The sequence below is a fragment of the Ictalurus furcatus genome, chromosome 28, assembly GCF_023375685.1.
Source record: "Ictalurus furcatus strain D&B chromosome 28, Billie_1.0, whole genome shotgun sequence".
NCBI classification, from domain to species: domain Eukaryota; kingdom Metazoa; phylum Chordata; class Actinopteri; order Siluriformes; family Ictaluridae; genus Ictalurus; species Ictalurus furcatus.
Window position 1 is genome coordinate 17790086 of NC_071282.1, and position 21478 is coordinate 17811563.

A 21478-nucleotide genomic window follows, 5' to 3' on the forward strand; every position below is an offset into this window, starting at 1 on the left:
AACCTTATTTGCTCGAATGCTAATTCAAACACTAGCATTTGAGATACGCTCGCGCTGGACTTCGCCAAGCTTGTTTTCTACTCCCGAAGCCATGCCCCTTTGTCAATCACGATGCCCCTCTGGCCTTTAGGAGCGTTCCAGTAATTGTTTTGGCATTTTCCATTTGTTCTGTTAATCCCTGCATTGATCTGATGATGGCTTGCAGTAGACACTTGATCAATACTGAGAGCTCAGACTCGGAGATAACGTTACTTTGCATTTCCAGCGCTGTGTAAATGATACTTCGTCCTCCGCTCTACCTTCCAGAGCTTTCCGATGAGAACCGGGCCTTGCCCCGGGAGTGTGAGGAAGTGTTTGACAAGGGTATGAGGAGATATTGATTAGAACGTTGCCAATTCTGAGTGCAGAATGTAGAACATAAGAGACGTCAGAAACCGGTGAGAATAAATAAAGTAATTATCTATTTAAAAGTGTTTGTTTCGTTAATTAATTCATCGTGCTATATGAACAGCTAATCCTAATATAACCATCACGAGCCGGTCAGCAATCTGGATGCGATTTACGTCTGGAAGATTTTCACCTTATTAAAGGATGCTGTAAACGGCATCTACATAGGTTTCATAGAATCTCCTCTGCAGTTTATCATCTGATTTTCTGAACAAGCATAGACTTAACCTGAAGAATGGCAATCCACACTCCAATATCTGCATTCATGAGCGTTTTAGCACAGAGGGTTACTGGGTTCAGTGCCCTTCGCTAGCTTTGTGTGAATAATTCAATGACGTGAACGTGTATCAATATGAGGTGCTTATACTGAAGTAGCAATAAACCTACTCATTATTCGTGCAGTCCGTATTGAACGGACTGCTTTGGGCAAACGCAGGAGACGAATGTACATAACAGCGTGGTCATAATAACAGCAACAATAATCAGCTTTTTAGCTCTTTCAAAGCTTTTTCGCAGAGGAGACCTTCATCCTAGCTCGCTTTCCCCCCCCCCCCCCCATGCCATGTCTCAAATTGTACACTCTGCATATTTTTTATTGAAAGTTTTGTGTTTACGCTGGGAATTTTAATAAGATCTAGTGCCATGGCCAATGTACAGGGTGTCCCAAAAGTCTCCATACATTTGGGAAATTAAGCAACCATCAAACATCTGGAAGATTACAAGACGTTACACGTACGGTTGCTTTTTTTTTATTATTATTATTATTTATTTATTTTTTACTGTCACCAGACACTAAAATTGATTTTGATGAATGAGGAGCCTTCGTAAAACTTAATAAAGCTTCATAAACTTCCGATGACTCAGTCAAAAGTCATTCCAATCTGTGTTTATTTTAATATCTGCCAAAAAGAAAAAAAAGAAAAAAAATGAACGTAAAAAAAAAAAAAAAAAATGAAAAATGAACGATCAGAGGATTTTATAAGGACAGAAGGAAGGGTGTAGAGGAGCACTGAAGGCCTCCGGGGCTCACTCCGCCTCCGCGCTCTGATTCATTTGCCGCACTAATCACCTCCAGCTTTTTAATCAGACGCCACGCAATTAACAAGCAGACTTTGTCCTAATGAAAGCCTCGTCCCCTTGAATAAAACAGCGGCACTGGATACGGGTTTGGATTTTGGATCTCTATGCAGCGTAAAGAGATTTTTAGAAGGAGATTGAAGGTCAGGATGGCGTACGACTTCAGGGCAGCCAAAAAAAATTGCTTTATTTAAAAAAAAGGATTATTATATGCTATCAGAATGAGTCGCACAGGGTGTGTTTGACCTTGCTGATGTGCGGAAGTACTGAGATTCCGGTCAGATGTTCTCTGTGTCCGATCTCTTAAACAGAAACTCAAATCAAATCCCCAACAGCACTGTTACTGATATTGAGTGCATATTTATTTATTTATTTATTTTTTTATCACGGTTAAACGAATCGTTAGAACATTTTTTATATTCAAACTTACACACAATGTTTTAATACCTCAAACAAGACAAATGAGTCAAAGCATGCTTGGTTCTGATGGGCTTTCATTTTGCACAGCAGCCAGGAAGCTAAGGTGTGTAACTAGTAATGGATGTCTGTGTAAATAAATAATGTACACTCTTAGATAATGCAGAGATAACGCAGTAGAGAGAACCCTTGAAGAACCCTAAGCATGTACCGAGTACTCACATAGCTACATGTTAAAATTCCAACAGGTTGTAGGTACTAAAAAGAAAATAATGATCAAAAAGTTGGAATTTGTACCGCATGTTTTCCGCAGTTAATACAGTAAAAACACTCTTAGGGGGTGGGGTGAGGGTGGGGGGTGGGTCTAACGGCGCTGACAAGGAATACATGTCTATCTCAATCAAAATATTTCGTGTAAATGCTGTAAATTCTACATATTACACGGCCCTTAAAACATCTTCGGTGATTTTACATAATCATCACCGTATATGGCTAAACACTGGTACTTTGTGGGGCAGCCATCTTGGATTTTTTTTCTTTTCTGGTCATGTTTTTCATTTCACAACCTTTCTCTTATTCAGACGGTTTTTTATTTTATTTTATTTTATTTATTTATTTTTTTAAAAAAAGGGTTGTTATTTTGCCACATGTGCACCATAGAGGAAAGCCTTGAACTCATAAAATCCTAATAAATGCAAATATGTATTTCAAATCTACATTTCTAGCGGTTTGAAGACAATCTAATTCATACCCCAATCAAAAGCACTGTATCGGGACCAAAAAAAAAAAAAGAAAGAAGAAGAAGAAATTTAATAATTTTCTCTCTTCTTCGCGAGTGTGACTCAAGACTACAGCTATTTAATCCTACATTAGCCCTTCATGTAAACTGTTTATTAGCTCTTCGGTACACTGACTGCATGCTACTCTTCTGTCAACTCTTCTTTAAATCAATTAAAGCCAAAGACTTAGAATAGAAAATAAAAAAAATGAATAAAAACTCAAACTATTCTGCTGAGATGAACGACCCCCCAAAAAAACCTACCTTGTTATTTTCCCTCTACTGCCTCGCTGCTTTTCCCGTAAGACACGACAGAAGATTTTGTAATCTACATCCAGTAATGCTGCTTTATTAAACACTTTAAGGGGAGGAAATTGAAACTTGGAGATGTGTACCAATGCACACACACACACACACACACACACACACACGTACACACTGAGCTGATGGGAATTTTCCCAGTGCTACAACGTAATAAAACCTCACCATTTCAAATTGTCGTATTGTACGTCATGAATTGCTAATCGCTAATGTATGTACCATTAAAAGTTACCTAACTGTCATCACCATTCCATCGCATCAGATCCATTTATGTAATTAGTCACGTCTGTGTATTCCTAACCAGACCTCCCTAAGGTAAATTACACGCCCGATCCGCACGTTTAACTCCCCGCACCAAATTCACAAGCAGAAAATGAAAGAAAACGCAACCACAGGGGGAATGAATTTGAATATATGATAATGAGCTACGAGACCTAGAGATGTAGAAGAAGGAAAAAAAAACCTCCCAGTGTGCTTTGGTGTAGAAACGGAGAGCACTAGAGGGGGTTCACATATATAACAAGGTGTCACGGTGATTCCAACTTAGGCCATTAGAGGGCACGCTGACTGCCTTTGCAGAACTTCTTCTTCTGTTGTCTCCTTCCATTTCATGTCTTAACCATCCTCATGTATTTTATTTTCCTGATTGATAGTACCCCCCCACCTCCCCCACCCGCTATGGTTGTTTCCCCTCCCCCCGGTCTCGCTAAGGTTTTCAGTCCCGCCCGGTCTCGACGGGGTCGTCGCTCCCCTTGGCCTTGCACCTCACCGTGGTTGTTGCTCCCCCCTCGGGCCTCGCTGTAGTCACTTCTTCGAGCCTCTCGGACTGGTGGCGCTCCAGGAGCTGCGCCTTAAGGGAGCGGGGCTCTGTCAGGGCCCCAAAGGAACAATTCCACCTTTGACCACTAGAGGGCACCCTGACTGCCTTTGCAGAACTTCTACATCCGTTGTCTCCTTCCATTTCATGTCTTAACCATTCTCATGTGTTTTCATTTTCCTGATTGATAGTACCTGTTTCTTAGGGTTTATTTTCTAGTTCCTATGTTTGACGATACTGGCTCCTAGTGTGTCTGCCTCGTGTCTGTTTCAACTGAGTCTGTCAATAAATCAAGAAGTTCTCCATCTGCCTCCATGGACTCACTTCATGACTCACGGTCTCCGGGCCATTACGTTTGATTTTTTTGCTGCTGGTTTGCGGTAAAATAGAGACAGAATACATCACAGCCGTAACGTTGCAATGCGTAGTGAGTGTGTTGTGGTAAATAATTTGCATATTCATGAATATATGTAAATGATGATCAGAGCGACGCGGGCGTACAGTACACCGTACAGATGTTTTTCAGATTTATCCCAGTCTATGTGCAGCTCTTCTCTCTTATCTTACTTAATCTATTTTTCATGATTAGTAGGAATTGTCAGACTTCAGTTGTAATGTTCTACACAGAACCGCCAAGTGTTTCACAGAGTGATACTTAAGGGGGATTTATTTAATACAACACTTTAAGATTAACAATGTATAACTTTGCAAAAGAACTGCCAGAGAAGCATTAAAAAAAAAAAAACCTTTTTGTGATTGTGACCATAATAACACAGTAGTAAAACCCTACACACTCCCAGCATCCGATAACCGGCGAAGTCTGCCTAATATTCTGATAGACTTCATATTTCCCTCCTGACGTTTGCAGTACTGTGGATCTGAAAGTGCTTACGAACGCTCCTGGCTGCAGACAGAGCTGTCTCTCTTTACAGGCAGCTAGTAATGTGCTTTATGCAGATGCAATCACGGTGTGAAATCAATGCGACGTAAACTTCAAGCAGGAACACGAACGGTGCTGTCAGATATACAGCCGGCTTGCAGGAAATGGCCCACAGAGACGATAGATATGAGGCGAAGATAGCTACGTTTGACTAAGCATTCACGTAATTCCTATCGCATTCGCATCGGCGCCTTCTTTCTGATGTTTAAGTGCGACTCTGAGATCCGCGTGTTCACTCGTATTACAGCCGCAGATATCTACAGCATGTAAAGTGAAAGGGGAAACGACCGACGTGAACGTTCCAGAAAGAAGAACCGTTAGGAGGCAGCGTTTAGCCTCCCTGCTCACTGTCACTCCCCTTCAGCTTGACATCTAATCATTTGCTTTTCCACAAGTTGTCCATTTTAGATGATCACATCGAAAACACATTTTAGTTCAAGAGGAAGTTGCGTCATCTGAAGGTCCTGAAGATCGTAAGAAGAAGAAAAGCAAGTTTTATGTCAAAGTTCTTCTTGGATTCTGACTGACGACTGTTTTAACTTAAAGCGGTACTGACCTTTCTTCTAACAGGAAAACACTCAGCCGTATGTACTGTACAGTTCGACGCAGAACCTTTAAAGGGTTCCAGATCTATGATTCCTAAACGTTAAGATGAGATTTAAGCTTATTTCTAAATGTAGGGATCTGAATAGAACAGGTTCTCGGAAGCTAAGTAACTTTGCGCAGAACAGGTAAGAAGAATAATCCTTTTAAATGTTACATCTAGAACCTTTAATGGTTCTTCGGATGTCCTGAAAGGGAACCGTAAAGATTCTGGGTACATTTCTGTTTAACTGGGTAAAGGCTCTCCATAGTAGCTAAGAGTTTCAGACATGAGGTTCTCTCACTGTGTGCGTGTGTGTGTGTGCGTGTGTGTGTGTGTGTGTGTGTGTGTGTGTGTGTGTGTGTGCGTCCTTTATTTAAAAACAGTGATTGTGTGCTCTCTCTCTCTCTGGTGCCTGAGTATGCTTTAAAGGTCACTTTGACCTTTGTCAGTGTCAGGGACATTTCTCCCAATAAAGCTTCACAGGAGACGTCTCAAAAGGACGGCCGCTTCTGTTTATTTACTCACCAACACACAATACAGACCATAAACCCGAACAGAGGCTCTTTATTACTGCTCGCAGTATTGTGGATGGATTCTGATTGGTCAGAAGGTGTTCTTTAATGTTCTATAACAGCAGCGTAGCTGCAAACCACAGGCTTATATTAACGAGCTCCTTTTAATTAATATGTTATGGTTTCCATAGTAACTGAGCGCTCACAGGGACGTGTACGGCGGACGCTACGTGAAAACAGATCTTAATTGTTGATGTTGTTGTGAAATATTCGTTTAACATTTTAGGAAGGAGTCTCCGGTGTAAGGCGGAATGGTGATGTTTTTTTTTTTGGGGGGGGGGGGTGCTGTTTTTCGGTAACATGATAAGCTGCGGGTTTTTTTTGTCTTATTAACTTCAAGAGAGAGGAAACAGAGAGATCATTTTATAGAGATAATATAGAGAGAATTTGAGATATAGATACATTATATAGAGAGCATTTGAGATAGAGATATTATATAGAGAGCATTTGAGATGTAGAGATATTATATAGAGAGCATTTGAGATATAGATACATTATATAGAGAGCATTTGAGATAGAGATATTATATAGAGAGCATTTGAGATATAGAGAGCATTTGAGATAGAGATATTATATAGAGAGCATTTGAGATAGAGATATTATATATAGAGAGCATTTGAGATATAAGATATTATATAGAGAGCATTTGAGATATAGAGATATTATATAGAGAGCATTTGAGATATAGAGATATATATAGAGAGCATTTGAGATATAGAGATATTATATATAGAGAGCATTTGAGATATAGAGAGCATCTGAGAAATAGAGATATTATATAGAGAGAGCATTTGAGATATAGAGATATTATATAGAGAGCATTTGAGATATAGAGATATTATATAGAGAGCATTTGAGATATAGAGATATTATATAGAGAGCATTTGAGATATAGAGATATTATATATAGAGAGCATTTGAGATATAGAGATATTATATATAGAGAGCATTTGAGATATAGAGATATTATATAGAGAGCATCTGAGATATAGAGAGCATTTGAGATATAGAGATATTATATAGAGAGAGCATTTGAGATATAGAGATATTATATATAGAGAGCATTTGAGATATAGAGATATTATATACAGAGCATCTGAGATATAGAGAGCATTTGAGATATAGAGATATTATATAGAGAGAGCATTTGAGATATAGAGATATTATATATAGAGAGCATTTGAGATATAGAGATATTATATATAGAGAGCATTTGAGATATAGAGATATTATATATAGAGAGCATTTGAGATATAGAGATATTATATATAGAGAGCATTTGAGATATAGAGATATTATATAGAGAGCATTTGAGATATAGAGATATTATATATAGAGAGCATTTGAGATATAGAGAGCATTTGAGATATAGAGATATTATATAGGGAGCAGTTGAGATATAGAGATATTATATATAGAGAGCATTTGAGATATAGAGATATTATATAGAGAGCATTTGAGATATAGAGATATTATATATAGAGAGCATTTGAGATATAGAGAGCATTTGAGATATAGAGATATTATATAGGGAGCAGTTGAGATATAGAGATATTATATATAGAGAGCATTTGAGATATAGAGAGCATTTGAGATATAGAGATATTATATAGGGAGCAGTTGAGATATAGAGATATTATATATAGAGAGCATTTGAGATATAGAGATATTATATAGAGAGCATTTGAGATATAGAGATATTATATATAGAGAGCATTTGAGATATAGAGAGCATTTGAGATATAGAGATATTATATAGGGAGCAGTTGAGATATAGAGATATTATATATAGAGAGCATTTGAGATATAGAGATATTATAGCCAAAGCTTGGACGCAGACTTTACTGAGATAATGGAGGAAAAGGAAAGCGTAGCAACCAAAACTCCTCCAACACAAGTTAAACATCTCCTAACAAAACACTTCACTACATCAGTCTTAGATTATTTGGAATGTCCGCTGTACACATCACCGCATTGAGCCGTTGCTATAGAAACAATAACGTCGATGTTACCTGGGCTGTTTTACGGAACTAACACACGGCTTCTGACCAATCCGATTCGAGCGTTCGACCTCGCTGTGGTGGATGAAGTGGTGTAACGGATAAACAACGATCAGCATTGTCGTCTTCTCTTCTTAGCACGAAGTTTTGGCGGCAGTCAGGAACACGGCGGATAAACTTTGGCACGGAACACATTAAGACAGTCTCGTTAGCTGTTATTGATGCATACTTAATCCTCACAGTTCCTCACAGAGGAAGCTCGCTGTTCACATCGTGTTTAGCGCACAGCTCGGAAAACAAGAACATATCCGTTTCTCCCAATGCAGCTGAGCTGTTAATGAAACAATCCTGTTAGAGAAACGGCAAGTAAACACACGCACACACACACACACACACATACACACACACACGCACCCACATACACACACATACACACACATACACACACATACACACACACACACACACACACACACACACACACGTGGTGGTTGGTGTTGGAGGTCAGATGGATGAAGTGGAGGCACTGATGAGACTTGCATAAGCAACAACAGGCAACAAGTGAATCTGATTTTCCACACTGAATATGTTTTCTCTGAGAAGTCTCTCTCTCTCTCTCTCTCTCTCTCTGTCTCTCTCTCCCTCTGTCTCTCTCTCTCTGTCTCTCTCTCTCTGTCTCTCTCTCCCTGTCTTTCTCTCTCTCTCTCTGTCTGTCTCTCTCTCCCCATCTTTCTCTCTCTCTCTCTCTCTGTCTCTCCCTGTCTTTCTCTCTCTCTGTCTCCCCCTGTCTTTCTCTCTCTCTGTCTCTCCCTGTCTTTCTCTCTCTCTCTGTCTCCCCTTGTCTTTCTCTCTCTCTCTGTCTCTCTCTCTGTCTCTCCCTGTCTTTCTCTCTCTCTCTGTCTCCCCTTGTCTTTCTCTCTCTCTCTGTCTCTCTCTCTCTGTCTCTCCCTGTCTTTCTCTCTCTCTGTCTCCCCCTGTCTTTCTCTCTCTCTGTCTCTCTCTCTGTCTCTCCCTGTCTTTCTCTCTCTCTCTGTCTCCCCCTGTCTTTCTCTCTCTGTCTCTCTCTCTGTCTCTCCCTGTCTTTCTCTCTCTCTCTGTCTCCCCTTGTCTTTCTCTCTCTCTCTGTCTCTCCCTGTCTTTCTCTCTCTCTGTCTCTCCCTGTCTTTCTCTCTCTCTGTCTCTCCCTGTCTTTCTCTCTCTCTGTCTCTCCGTCTTTCTCTCTCTCTCTCTCTCTCTCTCTCTGTCTCTCTCTTTCTCTCTCTCTGTCTCTCTGTCTTTCTCTTTCTCTCTCTCTCTCTCTGTCTGTCTCTCCCTGTCTTTCTCTCTCTCTCTCTGTCTCTCCTTCTCTCTCTCTCTCTCCCTGTCTTTCTCACTCTCTCTCTGTCTCTCCCTGTCTTTCTCTCTGGCTCTCTCTCTCTGTCTATCTCCCCCTGTCTTTCTCTCTCTCTGTCTCTCCCTGTCTTTCTCTCTCTCTGTCTCTCCCTGTCTTTCTCTCTCTCTGTCTCTCCCTGTCTTTCTCTCTCTCTGTCTCTCCGTCTTTCTCTCTCTCTCTCTCTGTCTCTCTCTGTCTCTCTCTTTCTCTCTCTCTGTCTTTCTCTTTCTCTCTCTCTCTCTCTGTCTGTCTCTCCCTGTCTTTCTCTCTCTCTCTCTGTCTCTCCTTCTCTCTCTCTCTCTCTCCCTGTCTTTCTCACTCTCTCTCTGTCTCTCCCTGTCTTTCTCTCTGGCTCTCTCTCTCTGTCTATCTCTCGCTCATTGTTTTGAATGATTCACTTTTCATTCTTCCCTTCTCTTCTTTTTACTTTCTGTTTTCTCTTCTCTTTTCTTACTGTCTTCTTTTCTTTCCTTTCCTTTTCTTTTTCCCTGATTGTCTAATGTCATCTCTTCTCTCTTTCTCTTGTCTCTGTTCTCATGTTGCTTCATTTGAATGTTTTTCTTTTCTCATCTCTTCTCTCGTTCCTTTTCTAATGCATCATCTTTTCTCGTTTCTTCTTTTATTATCATTTTTTTCTCCTGGTTTCCAATTGCCTCTTTTCTTCTTTTCTCTTCTCTTCTTTTCTCTTCTCTTCTTTTCTCATCTCTTCTCTTCTCTTCTTTTCTCTTCTCTCTGTTTTATTTGATTTGATTCTTTTCTCTGATTGCCTAATCTCAACACGTTTCTCCTCTCCTCCTCTTGTCTCTGTTCTCATGTTGCATCGTTTAAAATTTTTTTTTCTTTTCTCATCTCTTTTCTCATCTTCTCTTCTGACGTCATGTCTTCTCCTCTTGTTTCTTTTCCTATGCATCATGTTCCTCATTTGCTCTTTTCTTAGGAATTTTTCTCAACTTGTATCATTTATTCTGATCTCATCTTGTCTCTTCTCTTCTCTTCTCTTCTCAGATCGTCCTTGGATCCCTTCTCTTCTTGTCCTCACTTCTTTTCTTCTCATTTCAAGTTATTAAAACGTTCTTCGCGTTGTCTCTTTTTCACCCGGTGTTTCTTCTTTCCCTCATGTCGTTTTCTCTCTTGCCATTGCTTCTTGGTTTGTTTAAACGTGGCCCAAGATATCGGTGAAACTCTTATACTGTCTGTTGTGATGTGTTGCGATGTGATCTATCGTCTCCCTCTGTTGAACTCTCACTGAACTCTAAACGGAGCTCACAAGCCGAGCAGAGCGTTAGCTTTAGCTTTTTAATTAGCGTGAACTCTTCCATGCTTTGGGTTATTTGTATGTTTGCCAAGCGGGGCCGAAGTCAGAGTGCAGGCTCTTCAGAGCGAGTGGGAGGAAAACGAGCTCCCACCATGCGCCGCCACTGATGAAATGGCCGATCTAACCTTTGAACGAATTGACTTGTTATTTCAGAACGTCGATACCGATGGCACGCTTGTTGTGGCTTGAAAGGCCAAGACTCGTATCGATTAGCAATTTTGACTTGAAAATGGTCGGCCATCTTTTAATAGAGCCTGCCGATGAACTCCAAAAAAGCAGCGTTAAATATCGCAGCAAACCCTGAGCTGTACTAAATGTCAGGAGATACACTTCACTTAGCAAGAGCTCAGTTTACAACGCAGCTTCGAATAAACGTAATATATTGGACAATTGGACAATTAGCACGTTAGCGGTTTAGCTTCATGGTTCAGGATGCAGAAGAAAGGATGACTACTTATACTTAGCACAACAGCGTGATTAGCATCCTTTGATACTTATATTTAATGTGTTCATCACATACGTTAGAACGCCAATAAACAGCCATTTCCTCACTTTCTCTTCAAGTCCATTTGCTAACAAATTAAATAGTACATTTTTCATGCTTTCTGTCTACAAACCAGTGAAAGACGCCGGGGAATCGTGTGCGCCTCGTTTCTGAATAACAGCCGCAATTTTCTTATTCTGACACGGATTATTATTATTAATGATGCAATGAAAGCTATCCACGACACAGTGAGAAAAATATGCCGGATAATTTCTTCATTTGTCGTCGAGGGGAATGGATGCTAATGGAAAAATGGACTCACTGAAACCCTTCATGTCTCTTAATGGAGTCTGGAGGAGTCTGCTACAAGGTTATTAGCGTTATAGCTCGAAAACACGGAAAACTCGAACCATCAGTGAAAAAAATATTTCCGTTAACGGAAATAAAAAAAAAAACAAAACGTGAGATTCCGATTAAACGAAAACTAAGCGACGACTATGACGTTTACCTGCTGTACAGACGGGAACTAAACAGAATTTGAGAGACGATAACTTCGTTGTTTGTCCCGTATTTTAAAAGTTGGCTGGGTATTTGCAATTTGTCTTCCAGGGTAAAGGTTCTCGTCATTCTCGCCGAGAAGGTCGTGCTCACGACTTAAAGAACCGAAAATAAGACAACGGAAATAATCAACCCCTAAAGAAAACGACCCCAAAGCTTGTTTTTACCTTGAAGATAATCTGCATACTCCTCATAACAAGGCCAAGTGAAATCAGGAAGGCCAAAGTTCGCCACGGCCAATTTGTTCCCTAACAGACCTGCAATTAAGGGTCTGATTTAAATGTAAGAAGCGCAGCGTGCCAAATGAAAACAAGTCCATTAAAAACATATCAGAGCTCTGCTAGCCCACCTGCCATGATCACGACATTAAGAAGCTAACGACGCCTTCAGTGCAATCTGCTGTCGCCATCACATTGTGACGCTGTTAAAGGCTTCACTATGATTACCATCGCAAATGAACGTAATGATAGGGCTAAAATCCTGTAATTTCAAAATGTGCTTTTTAATCAACTGATTTGCATTGTTTAGTACTTTCCCCGGCACTGAATAATCCCGCTGACTCTAATGAAACACTTCGCCGAGTTTAACAGCTTGCTAAAAGCATATGACTGACCATACGAAAATATGCTAATTATATAACAAATTATAACTTCACTCAAAAGTATGGAAGCTCATTTCTGCTACTACTAATAGGTTTGTGTTGTCTCATATCTATCATAAGTCATCATTTCAAGACACTAAGTCATCATTACAGTATGAGACATTACATCATAATTGAGATAAGAAAAGACATGATTTTTATCTCATAATTATGACTTGAAGTCACCAGTACTTTGAAATTATGACATATCATATCATGTGTATGATGAGGTTTTTTTTCCCCCTCAATTATATTAACTTGCTGGGAGTTAAGTGGGAGAAATGGGCTTCCATGTAGGAGGAAAGTCCTCCAAAAGTGCGACGCAAATGGTTTGAACACAGCTCGATGTTTAAAGTGGGAGCTAAAGCCTTTTAGAGCTCTGTCCAGCTGTGACAGGATTACTGATAGGGCGGATGCACTTCGAGAAAATGGTCTTGGCATATCGAGAACAAGGTCATGACACAATGAATACTTTGAAAATCCATCAAGGTAAACGCTGAGAAGGTTAACATCAATTTACTCGTTCATGGCTTCCTGGTCTTACACTGATTGTCTTTTGTGCCACTGTGTTTCAGAATATAAATTTGCAAATGTGATTTTCAATTTGTTTTTCAATTGAAATTTGAAATGTAAAAAATAAATAAATAAATAATTCTGAAATATATCATCTCAAATGCAGTTTGTTCTTATCCTCCACATTTTACAATAATAGTAGGGATGCCATAACGCTTAAAATAAAATACGACCAAGAAAGTGTTGAACTTTCCAGAGCGCTGCTGAAACCTCAATTCTGATTGGTCAGAAGTTGTGTGTTGATTCATTTTCTATAACAGCACCTCGGACAGTAGTGCAGCTGCATGCATTGTGGACTCGTTGTAATATGTTAGCGTTTCTATAGCAACTAAATGTGTAATCACTGATACTGTAAAGTTTTCTGAAGGAGATATTTGTTTAGGATTTATGGAAAGAGTCTCTAGTGTCTCAGTAACATGGCAGGTTGCATAACAAGAACTAAACAAACAGTGAATGCAACTATAAATGGATAAGAAGTACGTCGTGAATAGGCACGATAATCTTTGGCAAATTGGTCTGGCAAATTTCCTGCTGTAGATTTGTCATAGAAATATATTTGTCTCTCATTGTCTGTACAACAATTTTAAACAAAAACGCTAATAATGAAATTGCAGAACATAATTAGTGACCTACACTACAAAACAAGGATAACATTTTGGCGAGCCAGCCAGGTGGGGTTAAGGCTGGCGAATTGATCCCATCCGGTGGGACTTCACCACTCCATGGACAGCAGGAAAGGAATACAGGTTTTTTTTTTTTTTAATTTTCAAAAATCATTTGAAAATTGATTTCATCGTTGTTGGTTTTTTCCCCAACTGTTAAAATTTTTTACACTTTTTTTTTTTGTTTTGTTTTCTGGAAAAAAACACTGTTAAACCTGAATTAAATGCAGGTATGAAGTGAAGATGTGAGAGTACTGCACATTGCCCAACTTCCAGTCGCCAAACGGCAGATCGAGTCGTCTGTACTGTTAAACCAACTTTGGAATGGAAAGCGTCCAGCACCATCTGGTCTACCAGCTGTACCTTGGAACAAAAGGCTTGGTCATGCTGCTCGACCAGCTCTTACCAGCTTGGCCTATGTTTTGGCAGCTGTTAGCTGGTCAGACCAAGTGATAACGGGGGGATGTCAGACAACTCACGCCAAAAAATTGGTCTGAGGAATATACTGGAGTCAATTATTTGGATTTTTCGCTGTACTGGATCACAATTAAGAATAAAATGAACAGAATTGACATTGCAGCTTTAAACAAGAAAGGCTTGTTTAAACTTACACAACCTTTTAGCCTTGAGATCACAAAGTCTTTGAAAAACATCTAACTATTGGGGGGAAAAACCCCACAATATCTCTTGAAATCCATAAATCTTTGGTATTTTGAATGTAATTTGACTCTAAATGAGTACTTTATTAAAGTCAAGTGCACTTGCTTGGCCTGTAACAGTGTTACTGTATGCATATAATATAAGTTAAGTCTGAAGTCCAGATCAGATCTTTTCCAGCTATCTAGACTTTTTTCCCCTCTTTTCCACTTACAACTAATATTGCATTTTTAATACATTTTGTGAATTCAATGTTGTTTAATAGCTTTTGGCTGGGACTTTATGTCCAATCAGAAAATAGTAAAATTCCACAAACTCTTTATAATTATTCTCCCCTTCATATTCTTCTTATTTTTCCATACAATCATTTGCACCATTCTCACGTTTTGACGAAGAACGATGATATTTGGCGCAGATGTACTCTAGGTTCTATCCAGGAATGATGTGCCTGTGCTGTTGAACAACTGTTCCAACAATAATTGAACAATTATAAAGTTCACATCAATGAAACATTGTAGATAGAGATGACACGGTACCCAGTTTAATTTTCCAATAACAATACCAATACTGAAATCCTTTAATATCAGCAGATACCAATACCTATACCTATCGATGTTTTTTTTCTTTAAAAACTACTACGTTAAATAACATAAAAAATCCGTTCTAACAAAAAAAATGATAACCAAGTCTCTTTATATGTAAACATTTTACTGTATATGTAAAAAAAAAAAAAAAAAAATCTTTTCCAAACCCAATTTCCATTTGTTATACAATCGGATTAGATATATTTTTGTTTCCCCTCCCATATCCAATCCAATCCATTATTTATCAGATCAATTAGATACCAGTTTTTACTGTTTTGCTATTCTGTCAAGCCAACATAATGTTCATTTTACTGTTTCTTCTCCAATTTCTTGAAAGCTCTCTCCTCTTGAACTGCACGCTGGGTCATGACATCACTTTAGCTTATGATTTTTTTCCACTAAACTCTCCCCTTTCCAGCTCATCTTATATATATATATATATAACTAAACTAAATGGCTTAACCTCCAGTACCACTTCTCAACACTTCCATTAAGCAAACGTTAAACCGATTATAAGTGTCACTCCAAAGTCCTCAAGAAGTCCTGAAAAAGTCAATTATTTCCCACTCACAGCTCCACATAGAGTATATGGTCTGAGAAAACCACATTTAGATCTCTGACCAGTGCTGATAGGATTACAGATAAAAAAAACGCACCTTAGGAATGTGATTATAGCATACCGAAAACAAGAACAAACACAGTACAGAGGCGAGGACCTAATATGGCTCTTTAATTCGAAAAGTTTCACGTTAAGATTTCTTTAGTTTTCCTTTATATAATAACAAAGCTTCATCTTTATCATAAATACTCCACATTAATGATAATCTTTTAAAGTAAACAACATTATTTAAATAATGAATTCTACTTATTATGGCCTTTTTTTTTTAGGCGTTTTTTAGGCACGAAAACAAAAGCTGCAGATGTTCGTTATTAGTGAACGTTTAAGTAAACATCAGCTACTGAATGTGTTAATTACTTGGTGTATTTATGGTCTGTTAATTCTTAGGTTTGTTAAATGGAGAAAACAACAACACCACCACCACCACCACCCTGTTATTTAAGGAACTTAAACCTAGTTTGTAGGTTTTTAAAATTTAAATAAGGCTAAAGAAAGTAAGTAAGAAAGAAAGAAAGAAAGTTAGAAAGAAAGAAAATGTCTGAGGTTTAACAGTAGAATAAAATATAAGCTTATAACATTGAACTTTGTAAGTAAAGCTCAGCCACATGGAACAATCAGTGTGATAATAATAATAATAATAATAATAATAATAATAATAATAATAATAATAATAATAATAATGTATAAAAATACATTTGAGGAATGTAAAAAATTTATATATAGAAATGTATACATTATAAATTTGCAGTTGTAAATTATATATACATATATATATTAAGAAATATATTTAAAAATATATATATTAAATTATAAATATATAATAAGAATAATCACAAACAACTGAAAAAGTAAAGCACAATGCCAAAATTAGAATTATTCTAGCTTCTGATTTGTGTGCAGTTTATTAAAAGTCTACAAAGAAAACTGTAACCAGATGAAATGAAATAGAATTAAAATAGCAGCGTTTATAACAAGTCAAAACACTCTAAAGTCTTTTTTTTTTTTTTTTTTTTTAATTATTATAAAGTCGAATTTCATTCCTTACTACTTCTACCGTATTGACACTTCCAGCTGTACACACATCTGTCTTGAAAAGGATCACCGAGCATGAGAAGTGCTTTTGGAGCTCCATTACCACTGATTTGGTTAAGCTTCAATTCAACTGTGATTTAGTATTTTAAAACACACCTAACTGTCAGTCGGATTAAGACATCAGATGAGAGTGAAACAGAAGCGGAGGGTTAAAACGACTTCTCACCATGCAGCCTGTGGAATCGAGCCGTCTGTCAGAAACACACTTGAAGTTCTTCCTGCAGCCGCCGTTGTCCTTGGAGCAGTCTCTCACCGGGCCGAACGACGCCAGCAAATCGTCTACTGTCTCAAAGTGCGTGGACATCATGGCCTCTTCCCTGGAGACGGCACACGAGACGAGCGAGACTTAGGAGCATTCAGAGAACAACAAAGCGAGATGAGATCACGGGGGCAACAGCAATAACAGGAGGACACGATGTGGACATGGTGACATTTACTACACACAGCTACAAACACAGCAGAGAGGATTAAAGACAGGGAGGGAGGGAGGAAGGAAGGAAGGAAGGAAGAATCGATGCATACATTTTTATACTAAATGTTACAAATGCATTTCTAATCTACTGCATAACAGACGTGTCCGTTAATATGATAAAGATTGTCTCACGATAAACCTGCGATGAAAGAAACGTACTATATTCTACGTAGATGACCTCATTATTCGGTGTGTTTTGGGCGTGATTGAATAAAAACTAGTCCTCCGTATAATAGTGGCTTGAGAAATTCCGCTTGAAAAGGTGATGAAGATGAAGACGAGTTTTGGAGCTCTTTGTAGCTGACATGAATTCTTCAAAGTGTGCTTTAGGTATCAAAGGATACAGGAAGCTGTAATTGATCCCTTCTGAGCCACATCCCCGTTAGTCCTGTCAGGACAGAACTCAACAAATATTCCCTAAGCTCACACTTAAACAAATCCCCTTTCCTTCTCACGTTTCTTTTACGTATCACCATGGAGCTGTTCGGAGAGTTTGCTCGAATACCATGCCAAGCAAAAATTCTTTTACGATGCGTGATTTTGTATGTGGCAGCAAAGTCAAGCTTACAGACTTGTAGAGGCATTATGTTTTCAGGTTGTCTGTGTGTCCGTCTGAGATTCCCGTTAGTGAGATACACCTGACCAACATCCCATTCGATATTTAGCCCCCCTTTGCTGGTATAACAACCTCCACTCTTCTGGGAAGGCTTTCTTCTAGATTTTGGGGCGTGGCTGTGGGGATTTGTGTTCATTCAGCCACACGAGCCTTAGTGAGGTTGAGATCAGACGCTGATTTCGGGTGATGAGGCCTGAGGTGCAGTTGGTGTTCACTCGAGTTCTTCCACTCCAACTTTAACACACCAGGTCTTCACGGAGCTCGCTTTGTGCACAGGTGCATTGTCATGCTGGAACAGGTTTGGGCCTCTTCGTTCCAGTGAAGAGAAACTGTAACGCTACAGCATACAAAGACATTCTATACAATTATGTGCTTCCGGCATTGTGGCAACAGCTTGGGGAAGAACCGCATATGGGTGTGATGTTCACATGTCCAGAATCTATTGGCCATATAGTGTAGACCAAGAACAAGCGGTTGAATGTTTGCAGATTAACTGATTAGATTTTGGAATCAATCCAATCAAGGTGTCTGAAATAGATTTTCTTCCATCCTGTTTGAAGTATATTTTACGGGTGTTTCAGGCACACAAATGAAGGCATACAAGAAGGACAAGGCAGGCTAGACTTGTTGTTGGCGGCTACATCCCAGTTGACACCATCACTGTCAATTTCTATGTTTTTATTGTTGTCATGTTTTATGTTTCTCAGACCGGGACTAGCCGAGATCGAGTCAAAACCGTGTCTTAAGGGGTCGAAACCAAGTGTCCAAATGAAAGTGAGACCGAGTGAAGATTGAGGCTGAAAACCATCAAAACCTTTTCCAAGCCTTCACTTGGAAAACAAGTTAGCTTCATTCATGCATTGTTCCAGAAATTAGTCAGCTTTCTAGAAGGAGGAATTACATCTTTTCAAACTTTGTGCATGCAAACTCTCAGTCAAGTCCATGACCATATTTAGCAAAGGCCCGAAACAGAGACAAGTCCAGGTAAGTCCAGGAAAACGTCACAAGAACGGACTCTACTAAGAACGGCCTAGTAATAATGTCACACCAGAATAGTAGGCAAGTCGGTGCGCTCTTAACTGAAGAACATCAACTGTAATGAAATGACCTAGTAATGTGAAAAAGCCCTGCAGTAATGTGATTACCGATGAAGCGGAAAGATGCCAAATAGTGCTTTCAGACAGAAACTTGGCGAGCCATCGCAGATGATGTTGTTACATCACTTTCTCTCGGCCGAGGTCATTTCGGTCATTGTTAATCCACTGTATATTCTGACCTCGAGGGAGCCTTTGAAATCTTATACAGGCATCATAGAATAGATCCATACTATCACACATGAATACTAACATACTAGCAGAAACAGACTAATAATGATGACCCACCAATTAAAGCCGATACAGATATGGACACCTGCATATACTTGGGCAGTAGTGGCTCAACAATTAAGGCTCTGGGTTACGGATCAGAATGTCGAGGGTTCAAGCCCCAGCACTACCAAGCTGCCACTGTTGGGCCCTTGAGCAAGGTCCTTAACCATTTCTGCTGTATCATGGCTGACCTTGGACCCTGAGCCCTGCTTCCGAAAATGCTGGGATACATGAAAAAATGTCATTGTGCTGTAATGTAATTCTAGCATACTTACTTTGCATGCTAAAATACTTTATAGCATTCTAGCACACTAGGACACTTTCATACTCGCATACTTGCATTCTTCAATGCTTCCATACACACGTACTTGCATAGTTTATGACTTACATACTTTGCATACCTTTATGCTAGCAAAGCTAGCATTCTCTCATACTTGCATACTAGCACCAAAAAGACGCCTAATTATAAGAGTTTACCGATTAATAGGGATAAAGCATGAGGTGTTTGTAAAACTAAGTCACATTTGCACACTATTATACATACAGCACATACTAGCATATTAGCATTAGCATGTAGTATACTTGCATACATTGTAGTGGATGTACATCTGCTTTCTTTATCTGTTCCTCTTTTTTTTAAAAGCCGTTTTTTTTTCTCTTAATAATGGTACCATGTCGCTGGTTTGGAGGCTTTGAAGACTAAAGGACAGATGCACGTGGATGTGGAAAAAAAAATGTATGTCTCTGGGTGTTTTTACCGTACACGATCCGAGCCGGACGTGACACGTCTGATCATATCGGCGCTGTCTAATACAGCAGAGTGACAGACTAGAGAAAGGTAAGAGGAAAGACTCAGAATAAAGGGATCTAAATGTCACCGGAATGACAGGACATGCTGCGGAAGAGAGAACGCAGAAACGAGAGAGATTTCAGACATTTCAGCGTGTACACGCCAGTACGGCAGGGTACAATAGTCTGCATCTGCTAGCTATAACTTCTTTGGTTTTTATTCCATATGTTATGAAAAAAAAATTGACAAACAATTATCAATCAACAATCTGTGTTTCCACTATAACAGAGTCATTACCGGGTGTTAGGTGTTCATAAAAGCAATTGATAGCGTGTTAAAAACTATGCTAGTCTATAATTGAATTAAATTAGCTAATTTAGGGTCTGCGCCTAAAGTATATGTAATATTTGATGTCGAATATTTACACAGTTATGTGTAATTCAGACCATGTTTTGGCATCGCGGTTCAGATTGTGCTAATTGCTTATGTGTTAAGTAGTACACACCGCCAAGGTTGCCAGATATATCCTAAAGGGCTGGGGAGGTGGTGGCTTGACAGTTAAGGCTCTGGATTACTGATCAGAAGGTCGAAGGTTCAAGCCCCAGCGCTGCCAAGCTGCCACTGTTTGGCCCTTGAGCAAGGCCCTTAACCCTCTCTGCTCCAGGGGGCGCTGTATCATGGCTGACCCTGCACTCTCTGACCCCAACTTCCTAGCATGTTGGGATATGTGAAGAAAAACGAATTTCACTGTGCTGTAATGTATATGTGACCGATAAAGACTAAAGAGCACCTAAAGAAGCATTTGCATGGGGGGGAAAAAAAAAATCTGGGATAGAAAATACCGACCGAAGAAGAGAATAGCACTTGAACATACATTTCAGCATGACATATTGGTGTTACATGAAACTGTCAGACAGTGACACTGGACTGTATCCTTCTCTTTACTTGAGTCGATCTCACACAACAACATTGCTCAAGGTCACGCCCCTGTTTCCCTCAAACTCCACCCCCATTTACATAACTACTGAATTGACCAGTCAATTGTTACAGTTAAGGCCTGAATGTGTGCAATTCTGGTATTGAATTCTCGTTAATGCGTGCTAGCATCAGCTCTGAATCTACACTAGAACACAATAGCGTGCTAATATTAGTTCCACATACAGAATGTGTACATAAAACACTTGCGTACTAGCAAAGTGTAAGTAAAAGCATACAACCATTTTTTGCTGAATGATAAAACAACAAAGACATTGAATCCCTATTGTAGATGTGTGTATGCCAAGCAGACATCCCCGGCCAGCTCTTACTGAGCAGGTGCGAGGTCTGATGTGCGACTGCATCATGGGTAATTATGAGCGTCCCTCTTCATCCACGCTGTCCAGCCAGACGTTAATCTAATGCAACATGATTTCCCGCCGCAGGAGAGCTGGCGCTGCATCTGCACTGACCATCAGCACGACCGGATCGATAGCCATCCCGGCCTACAGGTGGCCACTAAGCACCTAAGCAATAACCAGCCAGTCATTACACGTGCAACGACACGTGAATACGCCACGCTAATCAGAATACGCTAATCTGACTAAAGATCTCTGCGGTTCCACGCGTCCTGATCTTGTTTAGTACATCATTATGAATCTAATCAGGTGCAGCTTGTGCACAAACACACATTCTTCTTTCAAAAACTCATTTAGCCAATAATTCTTCTCTGTGCAGAATGCACGC

General features: G+C 39.4%; 1 protein-coding gene across 1 annotated transcript in view; it reads right to left on the bottom strand.

The window, feature by feature from the left end:
- The window catches only part of LOC128603793 (astrotactin-2), a 162422-nt gene that overhangs the window by 93900 nt on the left and 47044 nt on the right, over positions 1-21478 (bottom strand). Inside the window, exon 6 of the mRNA XM_053618483.1 lies at positions 16678-16828. Coding sequence (XP_053474458.1) covers positions 16678-16828 — 151 coding nt within the window. The remainder of the gene's footprint in view (positions 1-16677; positions 16829-21478) is intronic.